General features: G+C 34.9%; 1 protein-coding gene and 1 pseudogene across 1 annotated transcript in view; one reads left to right on the forward strand and one right to left on the reverse strand.

Annotated features, from left to right (window-relative positions):
* The window catches only part of CUNH8orf34 (chromosome unknown C8orf34 homolog), a 291,185-nt gene that overhangs the window by 86,356 nt on the left and 185,505 nt on the right, over positions 1 to 19,324 (forward strand). Inside the window, exons 5-6 of the mRNA XM_011364628.1 lie at positions 1,899 to 2,071; positions 11,909 to 12,075. Coding sequence (XP_011362930.1) covers positions 1,899 to 2,071; positions 11,909 to 12,075 — 340 coding nt within the window. The remainder of the gene's footprint in view (positions 1 to 1,898; positions 2,072 to 11,908; positions 12,076 to 19,324) is intronic.
* Positions 7,251 to 7,369, reverse strand: LOC111742696 (annotated as a pseudogene).

A 19,324-nucleotide genomic window follows, 5' to 3' on the forward strand; every position in this document is an offset into this window, starting at 1 on the left:
GCCTCGTCAATACCCTGCTTTGTTTTTCTGCCCATATTTACAACCAAGCATCTTTTCTTACCCAAAATGGCCTATTTCTGCGGTTCTGTTTACCGTTTTATTCCCAGATATATCATTACTCTTAGGGAAGTGGTTTAAATACAGTCCACATCCTTAAATAAATGTGTCTAGCATGTGTACAAAATTCTGCGGCTTCACTGTGCTGCCCTACTAATTCATCTGATAGCAGTAGGTTTTGTAATTCCCATCATCACCATTTTTACTTTGGAGAAAGTGAAATTCGGAGAACAAGTAACATTTCAAGGGCACACAGGCCAAAAGTGATTCTGAAGCTGTGAATATGTTTATAGATTTTTTAATTCTAAAACATGTCTTTCAGTTTGCTTTTAGAAACAAATTTAGGTATAAATTTAACAAAATGGCTGTTAGTTTTAAGTTTTGTACTTCACATAATATTAAATCATGGCAGAGGAATATGCCTTTCTAGTAATTTCAAAACATTAATTTGATTGCATGATTTCACAGCTGAAAGCCACTGTAAGTGCTTGGGTTTTCTGATTCTGGGAACATAAATACAGAAAGAATTTAGATTAGTTGCTTAGTTTTGCAAACACTGTTACTAAAATTTATCTGCTACATTTTATGTGGGATGGGAATCAATATTAAGATATCCAGCTACTTTCTGTTGCTTATTATCTCTTGGATTAACATTCATCAAGTATGTCCAAATCATATTTCTCATGTTGCTCTTGGTACTGTATTTGTATATTAATATTACATTGTATATCTTGTAATACTGTATTTTATTGTATTTCATTTGCATAGTATTTAGAGGAATTGTAAACACTCAGAATACCAAGTCTACATTTTTAAGGAATTGTTCAAGACTCTCGTAATACTAAAAATTATAGCTAAATGTAATTTAAGCAAAGCTTGTATTCCTCAGATCGAGATATTTTAAAAATACATTTTTTCTCATTCCAAGCCAAATACATATCATAGAATATTGAAAAGACATAGGAATAGCAAAAGAATAAATTAAAACCTGTAGGCCCTCCATTCAGATCAACCCATTCCATTTTAGTCTTACAATTTTTCTTCCCAACAAATCAAGCAGTATCTGGCACATAGTCAGTCTTAATAAATATAAGACAATGAATAAATGAATAGATTAGTGTATCAATGATGGGTATATATCCATATGAATTGTTAAACAAAAATTAGATCTTACAATAGGTATTGTTTTTTTTAACCTGCCCTTTTCCCACTTACCACAATATCCCTAGCAATTACATGTATTCAGTATTCATTTATCATTTAAAATTATTAAATGATGTAATATTTAAAATATCATTTCAAGAGCCACATAACACCCAAGTCTATGAGACGAGATTGCTTTAACATTTTTGAATTCGCATAGCACACCTGTCATTGGTATTGCCCTGCTTCAAACTTCTGCTGCATCCCCAAAAGCCCCGAATGCCTCACAGTTGGAGGCAGTGCACGCTTCCAGCCCCGTCTCCGCGTTTCATCTCCAGACACCATTTCTGCGAAATTACTTACCAGTTCCCAGCGACCTCAAGCTCCTGCACTATGTGGGCCTTGCAACTTACTCCTCCATCACAAACGCTCACCCTGTCCCATCTTAGAACATACGTGCACCTTCTAAATCTAGATCAAAGACTTCACTCGTAGGTCCTTTGTGACAGTGACCTTCAGGAATCGGCACAAATCGCATAGAGTAAGTCATCTTGTAGAAGTGGAAAGAACTGAATTTTTAAGTCAGTTCAGAAATAAAAAAGGAGTAGTGTGATTTGAGGAAGCAGTTGAAAATTATTTCCCTGTTGTCCCACTGATACAAATAAATAATCTAAGGCAGCACATTCTTTTCTCTTCAGGAAACAGTGGCATTTAATTCTTCTCTTCTGAGACCCCGTGTGATTGGAGAATGGATTGGTCGAGAAGAGAATGATGCTGACCCATTAGCTGCTGAGATGCTACAGCCCCCAATACCTAGAAGTAAAAATGAACAATGGGAAAGTGAAGACAGCAGCCCTAGCCCCGCGGGAAGGTAAGATAAGATGTCTTCTGAGGTTGTGAAAATTATTAATCATTAAAAGGTAAAGGGAAAAGAAATCCAAATCCATGACTTTGTTGAAATAACTCAGCAATTTTATATACAAAATTATGTTAGACTCCACATAAGATAAAAATGAATTTCTCTGTGTTAAAATTAGAGCACGACTAGATTTGCTTCTAGGTGTTGGTTTTGATTTTTTTGTTTGTTTGTTTACACCTAAGAAGATGACTATCTCTTTGCTACTAATACCAAATAGAGAAATAATTTCAAGGACATAAGCTGTCAGTGGAGACCTACGATAATGCCGGGCAGGGAGGGGCTGACCGTTAAGAATTGGAGGTGCATCTATCTTCATGAATAAATGTTTTCACATTTTTCGGGTGGGTACCCAGAAGAGGGATTGCTGGGTCATATGATAGTTCTGTGCTTAATTTTTTGAGGCACCTCCTTACCGTTCTCCATAGTAGCTGCGCTGATGTACACCCCGCCATTGCGTACAAGGGCTGCTTTTCTCCCCCATCCTCGCCAGCTCTTGTTTCTTGTCTCATTGATAAGCCATTTTAAGAGGTGTGAGCTGGTATCTTGTTGTGATTTTGATGTGCATTTCCCTTATAGTTAGTGAGGTTGAGCATCTTTTCACATATCTGTTGGCCATTCGTATGTCTTCTTGGGAAAAATGTCAGTTCAGGTCCTCTGCCCATTTTTTAAGCGGATTGTTTTTTTGTTGTTGTTGAGTTGTATGAATTCTTTATATCTTTTGGATATTAGCTCCTTATTGGAGGTAAATTTGCAAATATCTTCTCCAATTCAATTGTTGCCTTGTTGTTCTGTCGATGGTTTCTTTTGCTGTGCAGAAGCCTTTTGGTTTGATGTAGTCCCATTTATTTTTGCTTTTACTTCCTTTGCCTTTGGGGTCAAGTTCATAAAAACCGCCCTGCGACAAGGGATATAAAACAGAAAGCAACAAACAAACAAAATGAACAAATTCATAGACATCGACAACAGAGGATGTTTACCAGAGGGGGGGATGAGGGAGGGTGAAGGGGTAAAGGGGGTCAGTATATAGTGACAGAGGAGACTAGATTTTGGGTGGAGAGCACGCAATCCAATATACAGATGATGAATTATGGAATTGTGCACCTGAAACTTATATAATATTTATTAACCAATGTCTCCCCACTAAATTTAATTTAAAAAAAGAATTGGAGAGGGAGGACTTCTGAACATCAGAGAGATAAAGTTAGTCAACTGGGAAAAGAAAACTATTAAATGTGTAATAGATTATATAAGGCAGAGTTAATATGGAATGTAAAGAGAGAGAAACTTTGGTTTAGAACTATTTTAGAATTGATAATATGATTACGATTAAATATAATTATTTACATTTTCTTTGTTTAATGTTTGAAACTATTACAACTTGTTAATTTGTGGCATTACCTATAAAATTTTACTCAGACCTGTGATACCCAAAACTATGGTGGGAGGTTTGCCTTAAGTTTCCGTATACTGGTAGAAGCATGATTTTGAAATGTCCAGGTCATAGTTATATGTATATTTAGAAAATATGTATATTAGAAAACAGTATATTCAGAATAGCCTTTTTTTTTTTTTTTTTGGTAATACCAATTACAGTGAGTAAAACGCAAAACAAAAATGACAACTTCTGTAAGAAAGTTGGAACGAAAAAGTGTTCGGTGCAGCATGGCTTACACGAGATTGAGAAGGTAGAGTTAAACACACATGAGTTGAAATGTGACAGGAGCGAAAACTTTCTGTGTCAGCAGCTGAGCACTGTAGAAGAATTTTTCCTGTGCATGCATAGCCGCAGTAACTTTGTATTTCCTATGTTAAATTCAGCAGCAACCAATAACTATTCTTTCTCAAGGAGAAAATTGTATTTTCTACAATGTAATAGCTTTGGGGGATTTCTTTTTACTTTGACTTATCACTTGACTGGAAGGAAGGAAATTCAGAATACTCACTAATGTGCTTGAGGCATATAGAAAATTGATTCTATTTCCATGAGAAATAACTTTTCAATTATTTAAATAGATGAAGTGTCCTATATAAAGAGAAGAAAACCATTTTTAAAAATCCATTTGCCTGCTTTTGTGAAATGTCAGATCAATTTCACCTGTCAATGAGAGTAATTTTATTTTTAATACCAGTCTTATGAAACCCACTAGACCTTTATCTTTATTCACTGCTACAACTTTAGTTCTTAAATGTAAAATAGAGAAATGTCGACTTTCAGTCGGCTTTCATTTAGTCATAATAATAATCGGAGCCATTTATTGCAAATGTTAGTATTTCTGTTTTCTTCCTAGCTTCAGTGAGCTCTTCTTCTCTCTTGAATATGAAATAAAGAGGAATCTCCCCTGCAACTTATTTCAATACCTACCCATAACAACCCGATCCACGAAGCCATCTATCTCTCGAATACTTGTTTTGAAAAGTTTTCAGTTTTATTTTACTTGTATCTTTAAATTACGAGTTGAGGAATATTACCTATGAAACAAAGAATGTGGTGGTGAACTCTTGCCCAGTTGCCCCATTAGGGCTGAAAGAATACATGCATCTCTTAACTAAATTTAAAGAATAGCCATAAACTATGGATTAGAAATTATATCTCTCCCATCTTCTAATACGAAACAAGATTTCTGAATTTATACCAGGAAGTCACGCAGCGTTGGCTTTGATAAGGTCAAATAAGAATGGGTTGAGGAGAAACTTTTTATGACCATACAGTTTGTAACTATAGTATTAGCTGCTGCCCTTAGATAGTAATGAGCTTACATGGTTACTTAACTGTCTTAAACTTTCACAGACTAACTTCCTGGGGAAAAAAACAGTTTTCAAAGATGATTTCTTCCATTTTTCTCTCCTCCACTGGGACTGATGCAGACCTGTTATATGGGTGAAGGAGGCACACAGAAGGCTTTCCGTAGATAGAAGGCTTTCAGTAGACGTCTGCTGAGTGGAGGTTCTTTATAGGAAGAATTCTTTATAGTCTATCTTACCTTTTTTGCCCCTTTACACATCTCAGTCTTTCCTGTTCCTACTGCCCACATCTTATTTGATTGGCTGTTATTACAACAGTCCATCTTACCCTTTCATTCAGAATAACACATACACAACAGGCTGGACTTTCACCGTTAGATTAGAGAGGCTTACATATAAGGTATAATTAAACTTAGGAGTCTTATGGATAGAATGCGACCCATAATTTTTTCCTGGAACCCTTTTATTTTTCAATAGTAAACTTTACCTGAACTTTTTTCTTAGGTCTTGAAAATACAACAATGTATGAAAAAGGGCAACAGTTTTAGTACCCATTGCTGTCACCTGAAGGGTTAGGTGCTGGTTAAAACAAAACAATTATGAGATCAATGTGGAGAAGCTAATAGAATAAGAGCTGCTGACATGGAGTCTGTGATCTCTGCATGGTATCTGGATGGACCCAAGAGGTCTGTGAATCTCTTGAAATTATGGGCAAAATGTTGTGTGTATGTACATATAGACATTTTCCTGCCACATCTTCCATAGATTCTCAAAGAGGTTCTAAGTGAAGAGAGTTTAAGGAAGAAATTAAAGCATCTGACTGAGGAAAGAAAGAGGGGTTCAAAAAGAGGGAGGTGAATATGTTGGCAAATGATTGAAGGTTGTCGGATACTACCAAATGGCATCAATGGCTATGGCTTGTCAAGCCATTTGGTGGGAAAGCATATATATTTATTGCACATTTAGAATTATTAAAAACAATCACACATTTATAATATAAATGTAAACAAATATCTAGTAAACCTACGAAACTTGAAACTTACAGGATTTTGTTAACCAGTGACACCATAAAAAAAAAGTTTAGTAAACCTATGTAATTGTATTTTAAGCCATCTAAATTAGACTTTGCAGTAGCTGGGTAATGGGTTTCCTAAAATTACGTACTAAACCATAATGTGAATTTGTAAATAGGCTCATCAAGCCTTGAAAGCCTAATGAAGCTCCTATAAGCTGAACTACCTTATTAAAATAAGAACAATGTCAATAAACGTTATAGATCTGGTGAACTGGCTTCATTTTTTTAAGTGAGCATTGTATTAGATGGTAATATGCCATAAAATGAATAGGAAATCTTACAACTTAGAAATATATATTATTAAAATAAAAGCCAAATTCATTTCCCATTAAGTTGTTTTCCTTTTTATTAAAACTCACAATTGCATTTGCTGTATCTGTAAACAAAGGCTGGACCGTTCCCCTCCTCTTAGAGTTCCCATTGTTGGCAGTAAGGAACAAACCAGAAACAAGAAAATATGCAAATATATGCAGTAAATTCAATTAGTGATAAGTAATATGATAGAAAATAAACCAGAATAAGAAGGAAGAAAATGGATGGGTGGGTACTCTTTTACGTAAGAAGTCCAAAAACAAAGAACCTTAATAGTATACAGGTTTTGACTATTATGGACATGATATGGCATATAATACATATAATACATATGGCAGAGACTAAAACTTATTAATTCAGGAATATTATAATGTAAATTTTAAGCATCAAGGATGTCGATTAATCAAAAATCAGTCTTCTAAAGGAATCGAAGAAGTCTAAAAAATATCTTAAACATACAAAAATCATACATATGACTATCAAATTTCTCTTTAAAGCCAAAAAAGTATGTAATTAAATCATATATTTATGTTAGAATGTTGATGAGGTCTTTTTTATATGTTCAGAATAAAGACTCATAGACTCATAGGTGGACTCTTACTAAATGGGCGGCATTTTAGATTTAATCACTGTTTAGGTCTCGTAGCTCAGCACCATCTTCACGACCAAACTGCATGTTTCAATGAGACTAACGAAAACAGTTGTTTCAGCTCTCATGAAATGGTCTTAGTCATTGTTGGCTGATGAATAGGAGCTATGCGTCTGTAACCTGCCGTTTGTCCCCATGTCCCATATGCACGTTCTTCCTTCTCCCGTTCCACCACCAGTCTTCCTGTGTCCCTGATTTCATTTCTATGAAGTTGGAAGACTCATACACATCTACTTAAATTAAAATTTTTCTTTTTTTTTTTAGGCAAGGCAACCCTTTGTTGACCTCATAGATTGCAAGGACCTTGTCAGTTTATAATCCCTTATTTTTTAGTTATTTTTATTTATTTTTTATGCCTACAGCACCTGGTCTTTCTAGGTGGTCACCCATCCAAGTACTAACCAGGCCTGACCCTGCTTAGCTTCCGAAATCAGATAGGATCGGGCTTGTTCAGGGTGGCATGGCCGTAGACAAATTAATTCTTATTTTATTTATTGTGTTTTAAAAAATGAGGTTCCAAAAGAAGTGGTAAAGTTGTTAAATATTTATTGAGCCTTAACACAAGATAGTGTGCTGGGTACTGGGTGAGATCAGCTTGAAAAAAAAAAATCCTAGATTCAAAATAATTGCTTGAAGTGAAGAGAATGGCGAGGAAATATGTTTTATTTCTGCAGCTTGGTGCCCGCAATGCCTTGTATGTAGCAAGCATTTAATAAATGTCTGCTACATTGATTATAAAAACATAACATTCAGACGTATAAAAAAAGGAGACAGATTTCATGCATAAATCAAACACAGCGGTTAAGCGTGAAACTTTATGATCTCTTCAAGAACTTTTAATTTCTAACTAGAGTCAAGAGAAAGGACACAGGTTCTGCCTGCTAGGTTGTGATGGTGAACTTAACAAGCCTAGGATATAGGTTGACAGAGGAATCACCCAGTTTTCCACCGGAGAGAGCACACAGGATCAGATAAAACGAATACTTACTAGAAACAGAAACAGAGTGTGCAGCACATGGAGCGAGGCCGGGCACCTGGGTGCAGCGGGGTCAGCAGGAAGAGGGCACATGGTCAGAATGCAGGTCTATCCAGAGCCGGGAGGTGGTGGCCCCCCTGGAGAGGCAGGCGCATGGGACCCTCTCCTTGGCTGCTTTAAACCGCTCCTTTCCACCTAATCTCGGTTGAGATCACAGCAAAGTGGATTCCTAGAGTGTGTTAGCACCACGTCGAATCATTAGCTGCTCTTGATCACATGCCCCAAAGCCTCTTTTTGGTCCCTTTCTCTGTGGGATGTTGGCACTCGGAGAGACATGTCAATATTTAGGATGCTGCCCACTGTCTCCTCGGGAACTGCTCTGTGTGCTTTCCACATCCTCATCCTCATGAAAACGTTGTTATTATCCCTACTTTGGGAATGAGGAAACCAAATCCCAAAGCAGTGACATCACTGTCTCAGGAAGGATAGCTATTAAGTAGCTGAGCCAGGCTGCCTTGCTCCAAATTCTGTGCCCTTAACTGCTTTGCTCTGCAGCTTTTCTTCAGGGAGATGTTCTAAGAATCCCATTATCATTAAGATTTAAGTTCAATATCTGGGTAAGAGCAGGCCTAGTACCCTAAGTGCTCCTCGAAATACCCCAAACTCATCTCTCCCCGTCTGCCCACCACTCGTTTGCATTAAGACCCTGCTTCCCTGCAGCAAGGTGCTGTTTTTTCCCTCGTGGTACAATTTTCATGTCTGCAATCCACAGGCATTTCTCTTTCAAAGCAATATGTATATCTTTTCTCATAATCAAAAGCTAATGGAGCTAAAGTTATGAATGAATATCATTATTCTAATATAATTTTCAATAAACAATGTAGATGTAAATTCCATTTACCATGTTAGGTCTGTCAGTGAAGAAATCCAAATTAAGATTTGTTTTGATTTGTTTGTTTGCTTCTCAGTGAATAAAGTTAGTCCAGAAAGACTTTTAAATTGTTACATGATTTCTCAGTTTAAAAGACACAATGAAATATGCAGAAGACATATGCCATAGCAAGAAACTGGAGCTAAATAAACTTCTTCCATCTACTCGAAAGTTAATGTTCTATGTTTTATCTCTACTATTAAAGTGTAAAAATAATTTTCTTTAATTGAATTTGAATTACACTGATAGTTACTAAAATGAAGACAAATATTTATTTGAAATGGGACATATTTTTCCAACATCTCAGTAACAGTTTCTATTTAAGTTGGGAACCTAAATTAGGATGCACGTGAAAGTCGAAGTAAATATTGTTGACAAGAGTCTGTCTTCATATAGTTTTTATTTCCCAACCTCAACTTTTAACTTTGAAAGGTCTCCAACTACAGAAAGTTTAAGAATAGTAACATCAGTATCTACATACCTTCCACCTGTATTCACCAATTAACATTTTGCCTTTGCGTTTTCTATCTTTGGTAATAGATCATTTTATTCTCAATCTCTCTTTGGTTGTTGTTGTTGTTGTTGTTGTTGTTGTTGTTGAGCCATCTGAAAATAAGTTATAGATAGTGTAACATAGTAATTCCTTAGTTCTTTAACATGCATTTCCTAAGAATAAGCATGCTTTCTTATGCAACTATTATATCATTAACACACCAAAACTTTTAACAATGTCACCATAAAATTATCTAATACAGACCGTATGTTCAAGCGTCTCTGTATTTCCCAGTAGTCTTTTATGGATTTTTGTAGTTTGTGTTTTTGTTTCCTTTTTATCAAGTCCAATAAAGAATCGCGTGTGGCATTAAGCCGTCAAGGCCCTTTAGCCGTCTGTCATCGAGAGCAGCCTCTGTCTTTGTTTCCCTTCATGACATCGAAATCCTTGCAGACCACAGGCAAATATCCAAATCCAGATATGTCTGTTTTCTGATCATTAAATTCAGGTTAAACATTTTTGGCAAGAATTCTACATAGGTGATATCATAGCCTTCCTTATTTTATTGCACCGAGGATCATAATGTCGGTTTGCCCCATTATCGGTGATACTGGGTTTGTTCATTTGGTTAAGGTGGTATCACTAGATTTCTTCATTCTAAAGGTGTCATTTGCCTTTTATAATTAACAAGTTATCTGTCACCTCTGTTTTAGAAAAGATGGCAGACTCATTTCTCTCTGCTTCTCTGCATTAAATACAACTACAAACCGTGGAAATAATGCAAGAGGCAATCAAAGTAACTTTTCACTGTAAAAAATGTTAAGAGAAAGTGGAATGGTTAGGGACCTGACAGCTGGAGGGAGCGTAGTGGCAGGTGACTTGTGACCTCCCACCCAACAGCATAAGGCAACCTAGGTCTGGCTTTTCCCAGCCCCGGACTAGCAAGAGGAGCGGGTGGCCCAGATAAGTTCCTTTCTCCCCCTGACCAAACAGGAGTCCTGCCAACAATACCAGGAGAGCCTGGTGGCACTGGCCAGGGCGATTGAGCAAGAAGCTCACTGGCAATAAGTGGCTGGAGGACGCGCTGTCCTTTCCTGCCAGACTTGGGACTCCACATTCTTGGAAGTGCAGTGTCTTTTACTGGACAAACAGACACCAGGAAGAGGGATTCCTCCAACGTGAAGCTTGACGCGGGAACCCCGTTGTCCTCACAGTCATATATTCCCTTCCCCTACCTGGGGCGGTGCTTTCGTCCCCTCAGGCAATACCAGCAGGCACCAGTGGGAGCCGCAGCCACACAGATAAACCAGGCAGACTAAATTAGTACTGCAGGGGCTCTGAGAAATTAAACTGTCATTGGAACCACAGGCTGCAAAAGTAGGCCAAGCACTGCAGGTGGCTGCCTTCTAAAATAAAAGATTTAAATAGGACCCAGAGTCTCCTACAATAATAGCCAAATTGTGCAGGCTACAGTAAAAAAATCACCAATTATATCAAGAACCAGGAAAATCACACCTTAAATGAGAAAAGACAGACGATTGACGCCAACATTGAGGTGAATCAGATGATGAAATTATCTGGCAAAGAATTTAAAGCAACCATCATAAACATGCTTCAACAAGCCATATTAAGTTCTCTTGAAACAAATGAAAACATGCAAAATATCAGCAAAGAACTAGAAAATAGAAAAGAACCAAATGGAAATTATGTAACCGAAAAGATAATAATAGGAATTAAGACTTGTTGAATGGACTCAGTAATAGAGTGGAGATGACAGAGGATAGAATTATCGAATGTGAGAATAGAGCCATAGAATCTATCCAAAGTGAACAACGAAGAGAAAATAGACTAAAAATATGCATATACCCAATCAAAATTTCAGCAAGTTATTTTGTGGATATCAACTAACTGATTTTAAAGTTTATGTGGCGAGGCAGAAGACCCAGGATAGTGAACACATTATAGAAAGAGAAGAACAAAATAAGAGAACTGATAATGCCTGACATCAAGACTTAACTATAAATCTACAGTATTCAAGACAGTGCATAGTGGCAAAAGAATAGACAACAGAATAGAATAGAGAACCCAGAAAAAGGAGCAAAGGCAGTACGATGGAGCAAAGATAGTTTTTTAAACAAATGGTGCTGGAACAACTGGATATCCACATGTTTAAAAAAAACGAGTCTGGACACAGACTTTACACCCATCACAAAAATTAACTCTACATGAATCATAGACGTAATTGTAAAATACAAAACTGTAAAACTCCTAGAAGAGAGCAGGGGAAAACCTGTATGACCTTGGGCATGGCAATGACCTTTTAGATCTAACAGCAAAGGCACGATCCATGAAAGAAATCGCTGATCAGCTGGACTTTATTAAAATGAAAAACTTGCTCTATATCCACTTGGGAAATCATTCATGAGGTACCAAAGGATTTCCAAGAAAGAAGACAGAATCGTAATTTTATTATCCTCGGGGAGAATTTTACTATGTCCATAAATATGCATAGCAAAATAATTAAATGAACTGTTTCTAGATTTTCTTTACTTGCCACAGCTAATGCCTCATGTCACCATCATTGAAAGTTAACACGTAAATATTTCTTCAGCTTAAAGGTGGAACCCAAGACAAAGGGATTAAAACAGCAGCAACAGCGACATAAGAAACTCCTGGCAGCAATGCTCTCTCAAGATTCTTTTGAGTCAATTCACAGCCCCACTCCATCTGTGACAGAAGAAGATATTGATAATGAAGACGATGCAATGGAATTGCTGGGTAATTTTAAAAATTAATCATTTCTCTTTTTTTTCTTCTTCTCTGGCATTGTAAAAATGTGTAGTGATTAAGAGATTTTAAGTTTCGATAGTTTTGTCTTAGGGGAAAGAAAGAGTTTAACGCACATTTTATTTATGTTAGATTTCATGAATTTGCATGTGAAAACTAAGTTGAAATCACCTAAGCATGAAAAATATTAGATTGTATTTTGTGCTTTGTATATGCAGCCCTTTACCTTCTGACTATTTAATCAAACTTTATTCTGTGTGCAATTGTGATAAAGATTCAAGTCTGTTCGCTTTATTCTCTGATTATAATTGCCTCGAACACACCTTTTGTCTATAAAATGTATCCAAAGTACATATTTCAGTTCTCATCCCAAGAATGTCTTCTGTTATTTCAAAGTAGTTTTAGAAAAATAGAGTAAAATTTAAAGGGGCAGAGAGTAAATTAATGTTTTATGTCTTCCATAAATGGTAGTTTAAACAGAAAAGTTTGTAGAGATTTTAATGGTTTTTACAGACCCATTACTTTAATAAAAACCTTATTAATGTTGAGCATGTAGAAAATCCTTTTATATCTGTTGATGAAGTAAATGTATGTTTATGTTTCATCAGAAATCTTTTCATAGTAATTTTTAAAATTCGAACTTCCCTTTGAAAAACTGTTGTCCCAAAAGAAGGAATGAAATTTTATTTCAGAGAAAGTGATCCACATATAAAACAATGTGTTTTTAATTCAGTGATATCAGTTATTCTATTCTAAATAATTAGAACATTTTTCCAATACTTTGTAAGAATATAGTACTAAGAGAATAAACAGTCTATTCATTTGAAAATTTCAAATAAGTTTAGCATACAGAATATAGAATCCCACAAGTAAACACTTATTAAAAAATTCTTTTTCTAAAACAGATTCCTTGGTTTTAAGCATTTATGGTAGTAAAATACTATCATTTTAATAAATAATGTAGGTCTCCATGCATAGGCCTGTGGAGGTGTTGTGACTCAGTGATGGCAAGTTCATTGTCATTTTCTGATGTTATAATGACTGCATTCATTCCAGCATTGAGGGGACTATATCACGGCATTTCCACTTCATGGTATTGGTTTTTTTTTTTGTTTTTTTTTAAAGAACATTTAAGTCTGAGTGTTTTTTTAAGGAATCTTATCTCCCCACCTCCAGTCATTAGTGTGTGGTACCTTCTTCGTTTGCTTCATTCAGTAGCTGCTCACTGAACACTTGCTGTGGGCAGCCCCTGATGCAGAAGTAGCAGGTGGCAATCAGAGAATGTGTCTCAAAGAAGCCGGGTCCTCCGGTGAGTCCTGCAGGACAAGCAGACCTATGTTTGGGAGGCAGCGTGTGCTGATTACCCCGTAGGTGTGCTCCCCTAGGAATGTACTTTTTTGCAGTTATGCTCTGTGACTGTGCCTGTCAATCATTCCTCTGCTTTGGGCAGTAACTATGAATTGACACTGTGTTGTGCTGACATCGTCCTTTCTCTCCTTTCCTGTAAATGACAGCTCGTGGCCCGCGGGTGTCCACATGAAGGCAACTATATCCTGTCAGAAGGATCTTTTGAAGGAATCCAAGCACGCTCAGAATTGCTTTGCAATTCCCGATAGTCTCAGGAATATCTAGGCAGAAGAGAGGAAATCACAGAAGGTCACGACATCAGGAGACTCTGAGGAGTCCCAGGTGTCCACGTAATGCTGCTGCTCCTAGATCTCGGCCACCCTATTCTGAAGGTTCTAGTCTCCCACAACAGAAGATTGGGTTTTGGAGACTATCTAATGTGAGCAGCTAATAGCTGATCCTCTTTTTTTTTTTTTTTTTTTTAAATTTAAACATTTTAGCCTCTAGTCTGAGCAGGTTGAAGGATAAGAGATAGTTGAAGGATAAGAGACAGTCACATGGACCGTCTCCATGTGATTCCACACATCAGCACAGACGGCAGGTGGTGTTCTAATGCTCATCTCTGGGCCGTGAGGTCTCCCTGTGGTAACGTGGACCATCCCAAGCCCACTGGGCTGTCCCTGGAGTGATGCCCCATGCAGCTTGCCCTGTTGCCTAGTCTCAGTGAACAAAGGTGATACAGCAGATAATTATATCCAAAAGGCTGTTTTGCCCAGAAAGTTCATCTATTAAATGTCATTTGTATATAAAACATGTTTGACTTTAAAGCTCAAACATTCCACCCATTAATATCCTTCAATTATCTAAAAAATATGTATATTTAAAGTACATACTTAGAGTTTTCTTCAAAAGCCACTAGTGTATGTAAATTCAATACTTATTAATCTGCTATTTCTTTCACTAAGGTAATGGCTCATCTTTTACATGAAATCAAACAGATGTACAGTACATGAATAATTTCAGTTAATCAGAGAGTTAAGAATTTTTTCAGTCATGGTATAATAGATGAATATGCCAGGTATGAGTATAGTATAAAATGGTTATTAATTATTCACTTTTATGCCTTGACATCTTGAATAGCCATGTATATCTCCACTAATACTCAATTAGATTTCAATGAAATCAGTTGGCATAATACTTCTAAATTAATTTGGAAACTATAAAAATCTACCTTCATAGTCCTTTTAATATTGCATTTCCTTAATTTTGTTTATTTTATAGAATTTTAAGATAATATTGTTGAAACTGATTCTAGAGAAACGTGATTGCCCTTATTTGCAGAAAATACAAATGTTAAATTCTTGAAAATTTACATGAAATCAAATTTTATTACATAGAATCAGTGTAACATGAAAGAGAGACATCTAGTATTCAAAATATCTTTTTAAATCTATCACGCTTTGTAGAATGAGTTTGCTACAGCTTATCTGTTTTAAGGGTTTAAATTGTCATTATTATACATACCAAGATTTAACAGACTGAAAAATTATTTATTATGCATGAGAAGCACTCTAAACTTTTTGAAGTGATAAATAAGTAAAAGATATAATTATTATTTTATGTTAGTATAACAAAGAATTATTCCTCAGGAAAATTGATTGATTAGAAGAAGGAAAAAAAGCCTTTTATTGGAGGTAGTAGAAGCAAGTAAAATTACTGATCCTTGTTTTTTTATTAAGAAATTTAGCATTGTTAATATATGCTAATTAATACTTAGTTTTTCACGGTTGTTTAATTGCATATTTTTGGATTTCTTTTCTAAATGTATTGGGTATGCAAAAATATTATAGCACAACATCTATAATTTTTTAAGTAGATTATGTATTTTCTGTAGGATTGCTTTAAATACTACTTATACATTCATAGTACAAAAGTAGCTTAATATGGAATTAATGTATATCAGAGAATAAAATATCTAAATTTGGAATTTTAAGATATAACAGTTTTAAGCACCTCTGAAATCAATCCTCTAATTACAGAAAATATTCAATAAAATATCTGCCATGTCACGTTAAACTAATTCTCAACTTCCAATATAAGATATTCTCAAATATTTTAGTAATTATGCTAGAAATTAATGGCCACAATGAATAAAGCATTATAAAGAATCTTCACTTTAAAAAAAAAATTATTAAAATCAATTTTTCAAAAATGGAAAGAAGTTACAAGGGTACAGGATATTTATAAAAATCTTTATATTTTCAAAGAAAATTTAAAAAACTTCATTAGTTTCAAAGATATTTTAGCTTGTAACTGTGAGCCCATTTTCATTACATGCATTTTTATCTTATTCTTGATGAAATACTAATTGCAACTGCATGTTTGATTGTTCTCTATATAATTTATACTCATTTTAAAATATCAGAATTATTTGAAAGACACAACTACTTACATATTTTAGTATGGGATATTACTTTTAAAAGATTTTTTTAGGCTTTCTCAGAATTGATGATGAGACTAATAGCTAAAAATCACATTCCAGAGATGCCCCAAAAGAAAAACAGAATTAGTCACTATACTTTATACTTTCTGGTCTTAGCTCATAGTCATATAAAAATGGAAACTAAGATTATATTACCAAAATATACTCAGTGATTGAAAATATATATTTGTTTTAAATTTAATAATTAAGAACAAGTATAATTATACTGATATTCTTTGCAGAATATAGTAATTGAGTTTCTAAAACCTCAGTATCTTACCAAATTATGTAATATAGAATAAACTTAATTTTCTGGAGGGACTCATTGCATTAAGATGATCATTCGGCAAATCTTTTGCATTTTGAAAATAAACATTCACTCTCTGTTCTGATTTTTTTAATTGGACTTCTTAAAGCAGAAAGCACCCATATTTGTAAAATAACAACATGCATTTCACCTAATGAGAAATAGGTACTGTCACTCAATTATGTTTTAAAAGGGAGAGGGGCTTAAATATTTTTTAAAAAATCTGTCTGCCTATCGATACGACATACCTATATTTTAATGATCTAAAGTATGTGAACATACACACAAACCTTGTTCCCTTTGAGTGTTGATCCCTTGGGCATATCAGTATAACAGAAAAGTTGTCACTTTAAAATGAGGATTCTTTGTAGAAAAGATTCTTTTAAAAAGTCTGAGGGCTTTCCAAATTAAATTTATGGATACTTTAATATTATCTGTAAGATTACTTTACATACTGCTTAGACATTCATTCATTATAGTACCAAAGTAACTTAATATGGAATGAGTACGTATTAGAGATTAAAATATCTAAATTTGTGGATGTCAAGATAAAGCGGTTTTGAGCACCACTGTTAGTGCTCTAAATCTAAAACATATCTTCCAAATAATCTCCATCTAAGTAGACCTTGTTTTTAAATAGAAGATAGTCTCAACATCATTAGTAGTTACACTGGTAATTAATGACCACAATTAACTAAACATTATAGAAAATACACACATATATTTTTAAATGTTCCCGGAATGAACTAGTATAATTGGAAAATAAGGACCTTGTACGATGATTGAAAATATCCTTCACATGCCGAGTAATAAATATTTCCCCCTGTTAAACCATGTGCTCTATTGTAACAGAAGTTCTATGAAATGTCCCTCCCTGCTGTCACATTTTGTCCTGTGTTTCCGGATTCTGACTTCAGCTTACTTTAGTGCTGTCATTTCCCACACAAATCCCAAGTGAGCTCAAGTTGAAGTGTGGCCTCAGAGTTTACTAGCGCTGTGCTTGTCTTTCTAAATTACAGTGACTTTTGAGAAAATGCATTCAAACACATACTTTCATTCAGCAACTATCATGTGCCTCTATCTGAACAGTACCAGTTCATATCACTATACAGCAGTAGTAATATTGCTTCCTATATTTTTCTAATTATCTGCTATATTTGGGCTTGGAGAAGGTGAATTTAAGTGAACATTAGCCTCTATATAGAACCGAACAATTTGTGGATGTGTTTCAACTCCCAGTTCATTAGTTTATTCATAGGTTTGTTAATTACTCCAATGTATATCTATCACTTACAAAGTGACTATCTGCATATTCTTGCGAGTTCAAATTTGTACATATACAGACATGTTTCATCAAGTGTTGACTATGCAGGGATGATTTTCAAGATTCGGTTTGCTTAAGAACCATCTAGGAAGCTTATTTAAAAGTAGATGCAAGTGTCCTTTGGTCTCAATTTTTGGTTCATTAAGTTTGGATATAGCCCATGAATCAACATTTTTCAATAGGAATACCCTTCCTCCCCTCTGTCAAGAGATTCCATTACAGATGATCTATAGAACATGCAATGAGAAACTGATCTAGTGGATACAGTCAACAAACTTTTTTGTTGTTTGATATATCCCGAAGCAAGAAAAATGAAGTAATAGAAAGTCTAATGTTTACAACAAAAAGAGCGTGGAACAGAGGTTTCCGAGTTAACCAAGTTCTTTTGAAATGTCTCCTGTAAACAAGGAGAAGTCCTGCTAAGAAGTTTTGGTTAATCCAATTTATAGTACCTTATTTTCTGTTTTTCTTCCTGGTGTCATATTTTACAGGAGCTCTTGAAAAATGAACTGCTTAGAGTAGGAAAATTATATAAGTTATGGAATGATTCCAGCATAGACCTGGGGACGTGGTTTCATTGGGATTTCATTTTATCCCACAGGGATGTCGTGGCAGTAAAAATTGGGATATTCTCTGAACGTGCTTTTAATTTTTTTCTTTCATCACACTTAACAGGAATATTTGAAAGTGGACACTTGAGTTTACGTACAAAATTTTCCTTCCAAATACAGTTAGATCCTCTAACCCACTTGCCTTTTGTCTAGTTATAGGCGAAGAAACAAGCAATTTCTTTAGCTTTGGGAAATTGTTTACCAACAGTAAAAATGAATGTTTCCCACAAGACAGTAAGATCAAAGGCTTGGAGAGAAAAGAGATAAAGCTACAAATGTATGGCAGGCCAAAATATTTGCTATATCAATACAAAGCATTACATCTTTTGTTCTTAAGATGGATATTTAAGCAAGGGCATACATTGATATGATTTGGCTGGGGATGTAGAGCAAATTACTCCCTTGTCTTTAATTTTCTTCCATGTGAATATAAAAATGTAGGAGGAAAACAAAAACGTTTTGTGCATACATGTGAATCTCTGCTAAGTTGGGCTGGAAGCAGGAATAGGAGGGAGAGACAAAGAACAGATATGTAAATGCTAGAAATTTCAGTACTTGTTTACATGCTTTTGCGTAAATGAAGCCATAAAGTGTTGGAAAATCTACAAGCTTTAAAAATTCTTTCAGTTATATTGAGAAGTATGAAAATATTTAAAACAGCACCGTTTTGTTGATTTTACATTAATTCATTGTATAAACAAATCACAACCAAATCGAAAATCAGTGTTGACAATTATTAGGGTTTTATGCTTTGGAAATAAACTTGCCCATTTCAAATACTTAATAAAATGGCAATATTACACTAAAGATAATTTGTTTAGCCATGGTAGTGATTTTCATATAATTTGACTAAATTTGACTTAATTTTTATATGTCAGAACCATTTGAAAGTGGTACAAAATCATGACTTTATAGTATTTTTTTCTTCTTGGTTGAAAATGTATAAAGATGTATAATTAATATAGCAATTATTTGTATTTTAACATCAAAAACAGTCAATATTAAAGAGGTATTAAAATGCTTCTGAATGGTTTAAAACTTCTTGTATAAATAGTAATCTGTTTAGATTTTCATATATTACAGTATCATTGACAACTTATTTAACCATTTCTAAATAGAAACCTTAAAATTAGTGAAGTTGAATAGTGAATACATATTAACAGAAGAGT

The sequence above is a fragment of the Pteropus vampyrus genome, unplaced genomic scaffold (assembly GCF_000151845.1).
Source record: "Pteropus vampyrus isolate Shadow unplaced genomic scaffold, Pvam_2.0 Scaffold99, whole genome shotgun sequence".
In the NCBI taxonomy this organism is placed as follows: Eukaryota; Metazoa; Chordata; class Mammalia; order Chiroptera; family Pteropodidae; genus Pteropus; species Pteropus vampyrus.